The following is a 3,692-nucleotide window of genomic DNA, read 5'->3' as shown; positions in this document are numbered from 1 at the left end:
GCCTCAACAAACTTTCAAGGGGGCCAAAAAGGGAGAGTTCGACCAAAAATGATAATTTAGTCATCATTTACTCTCATGTTGTTACAAACCTGTATACATTTCTTTGTCCTAATGAACACGAAAGCAGATATTTTGAGGAATGTTTAATCATGTGCTCAACTTCTACAGCAAGATGGGTAAGAATACTATGGAAGTGAAGGGGGTTTACGAACTGTTTGATTACGGACATTCCTTAAAATATCTTTATTCGTGTTCATCAGAAAAAAAAGAAATTCATACAGGTTTGTAACAACCAATAAATAAGGAAATAACGACAGAATTTTCATTTTTGGGTGAACTATCCCTTTAAGATGATTTTAAATTATTTACAGTAACAAGTGTTAAAATAACCTAAAGTAGCTCAAAGTCAAGATATTTTGTAATGTTTGGCTGCTATACCCTAGTAATGTTTCTAGTTATGCCAAGCTCTATAAAATAGAATTAGGTTGAAATTGTGAGTGGGGGCTCCTTCAATATTGTTGTAAATAATGGGGGTGGGGACCTTGAAGTAAAAAAGTTAAGATTAATTGCTAGATTCATTGCAATACCCATCAAATTTTGTGACATTGACTGTGTTAATAAAAAGTCATCTTTGTATTCACTGAAGCACACAAGATGCATTTTTGAGCATTGTCAAGTCATGCTGGGATATCTTCATCGTGGATCATGGGTTGGCTTGTGCATAGCTGTCGAGTCAACGCCCGCTTGAATGTATGGAGTAGCCAATAAAACCGTAAGGGGGGGCATACCAAATACAAAGTCATTCTGCCTCTATCTAATCTTGTTTTGTAAACAGTGCCCATTGATAGCAGCAGTCAAACGTCTGCTGACAGTCTGCTTTTCTTACATGCACGAGTCAAACACGCAGTTATTAGGGCAGCGCGCACTTACATTATCGCGCTCACTAGATGAGATTTTACAACCCAAGGCGTCAAAAACTGAAGGACGAGGACGCAGAAACGAAACGCCGGAGCGCCGCTGACGACACCCCCACCCCGCCCAGTTCGTTTGAATCAAATGGGCGTGTCGTGCGTCTTGGCTGCACTATTTAAAATGTGGCCGCTATTTGAATTCAGTTTGATGCTGGTGTTTGAGTTTTGTTAACAGTGTGCGGAGACTTTGCGCGATTTGCGCTCATCTGATTGAAGACATGGACTTTTTTGATGTAAGTTAATTTAACCCAAATATAAAAGATTTAGTAGCAATACGAAGCGTGGTTTTTTTGTAGTTAAAGTGATTACCATTTGTATTACTATAGTTTTACAAACGTTACACGTATCTTGGTTACAGACGTTAAAAATACCGTAGTACACTTTAGCATATTAAACTGCAGTAAAATTCGTAGTTACTATAGTGTTTTTGAACTTTACTGTAGTAAATAATAATAAAGTGTGCTACAGTTACAGTTTATCAATTTACTATAACGTTAGTTGTTACTAAAGTACAGAGTACTGACAAATATATTAACAGTGTAGTATATTCTATAATTGACTACAATTTATTCTATGGTAAATATTAAAGTATACTACAGTGCTTTTTCATGTGTGTAAACTATGGTTACCATAGTGAGACTTTGTGGGTAACCATGATAGGTAATAGTTAATTTTTTAAGTGATGCATTGCTTATGTTTCATTATTAAGCTTTTATCTGTTATTGTATCATGTTATATAACCTGTGCATTGGGCATCAGGTGTTTTGATTTTTAAATGCAATTTTAGTTTTAAAGTATTTAATTGAGGGAAAAAAGGGGTTTCTTATTTTCAAACATGCTGTTAATGTGCAATCGATTAACTTTGTTATTTTTGTTTTTGCAGCACATCATTTTGGATGATAACAGCTCAGAATCGGGCTCTGGAGACTTTGACATGTTTGATGGCTTTTGTGACATCGCAGTCAGCAATTACTTTGCGAAGATATTTCTCCCTACTGTATATGGGATTATTTTTGTCCTTGGAATTGTTGGCAATGGACTTGTGGTGCTCGTGATGGGCTACCAAAAGAAGTCTAAGAACATGACAGATAAATACAGACTGCACCTCTCCATCGCTGACCTTTTGTTTGTGGTAACTCTGCCCTTCTGGGCTGTGGACGCCGTCAGCGGATGGCATTTCGGGGGCTTTCTCTGCGTCACGGTCAACATGATCTACACCCTGAATCTGTACAGCAGCGTGCTCATCCTGGCCTTCATCAGTCTGGACAGATATCTGGCCGTTGTCCGTGCCACGAAAAGCCATATGTTCAGGAAACTTCTGGCAGAGAAAGTGATCTACCTCGGAGTTTGGCTGCCCGCGGCCCTGCTCACCGTGCCTGATCTTGTGTTCGCTAAAGTCCACAGCACTGGCGAGAACACGATCTGCACGCACACCTATCCCCAGGAGAACATTGTTGCGTGGAAGGCTGCTTTCCGTTTCCAGCACATCATTGTTGGCTTTTTGCTCCCAGGTCTGATCATACTGACCTGCTACTGTATCATCATCTCCAAACTGTCCAAGAACTCCAAGGGTCAGGCCGTGAGGAAGAAAGCATTGAAAACAACCGTCATCCTCATTCTCTGCTTCTTCATCTGTTGGTTGCCCTACTGTGCCGGCATCCTGGTGGACACTCTGGTGATGCTGAACGTCATATCTCACAGCTGTTTCCTTGAACAGAGTCTGGAGAAATGGATCTTCATTACTGAGGCGCTCGCTTACTTCCACTCCTGTCTGAATCCCATCCTATACGCTTTCCTTGGAGTCAAGTTCAGTAAATCTGCCCGTAGCGCTCTGAGCATCAGCAGTAAAACGAGTCACAGGATGCTGACCAAGAAAAGAGGCCAAATTTCATCTATATCTACTGAATCAGAGTCATCCAGTGTCCTATCTAGTTAATAGACACTGTGTATATAAAACTTTTTTCTACGTGGTTGACTAAGCTTTAATTTCAGAAAGACTTTACTACACTTTTTACATTCGTGAACACTTTGTTATGTTGATATTTGTTGTTTTCAAGACATTTCTGAGCATTTTGTTCAGTTAACTAAATTAATCTTTATACATTTGAATATTTTAGTACTTTAAAAAAAAAAATTACAGGATGTAAAGGCAGAGCCTTGAAAAATTCTGTATATTTGCTATTTCAGGAAATATTAGCAAATTGTTGCATAGTTTTTTGTCTTGTTTAAATTTTTTTGTGTAAATTATTTGTACATAGTTCATTGTTTGCTGTGTGTGTGTGCGTGCACTTAGCTTTTGCAATTCTCTGAGAAACTTTTGGATATTTATTAAAAATGGTAGCTCACACTGTAATTTTTAAAAAAAGATTGTTTGTAATTTAAGCATGTAAAGAATTGTTGCATTTTATTTGCATTTCATAATTAAACCTTAAAAATCACCACTTTTAATGATGTCTGTCTATAGTGTCATCTTACATCTCTCCAGAGATCACACTCACACCCCTACACACCTCTCCACCCCCACTCCCAGTTTGGGGGAAGGGCAGGGCTGAAGTGGAGTGAAGGTCTGTCAAGTTACCAAAACAAAAGCTCCACCTGATCTCCCACTGAACAGTATAGATGAGGAAAGGGTCTGTAATTTTAAGAACATCTGTGTTCTTTAGCATCTTAAACAACATCTGATACAAGACACCAATCAGCATACAAAGGGCCAGAATTGGC

The 3,692-nt window shown here is 38.7% G+C and overlaps 1 protein-coding gene across 1 annotated transcript; it reads left to right on the top strand.

Annotated features, from left to right (window-relative positions):
• The first annotated feature begins 1,049 nt into the window (after positions 1–1,049).
• cxcr4b (chemokine (C-X-C motif), receptor 4b) lies at positions 1,050–3,419 on the top strand. The gene is made up of 2 exons (XM_055215843.2): positions 1,050–1,204; positions 1,855–3,419. Exons 1-2 carry the CDS (start codon positions 1,190–1,192, stop codon positions 2,905–2,907), a joined length of 1,068 nt encoding a protein of 355 aa, XP_055071818.1. The 5' UTR covers positions 1,050–1,189; the 3' UTR covers positions 2,908–3,419.
• The last annotated feature ends 273 nt before the right edge of the window (positions 3,420–3,692 follow it).

Source organism: Misgurnus anguillicaudatus, chromosome 17, assembly GCF_027580225.2.
Source record: "Misgurnus anguillicaudatus chromosome 17, ASM2758022v2, whole genome shotgun sequence".
Taxonomy (NCBI): Eukaryota; Metazoa; Chordata; class Actinopteri; order Cypriniformes; family Cobitidae; genus Misgurnus; species Misgurnus anguillicaudatus.
Note: the sequence above shows the minus strand (reverse complement) of the source record. Positions and strands in the feature narration are given on the sequence as shown.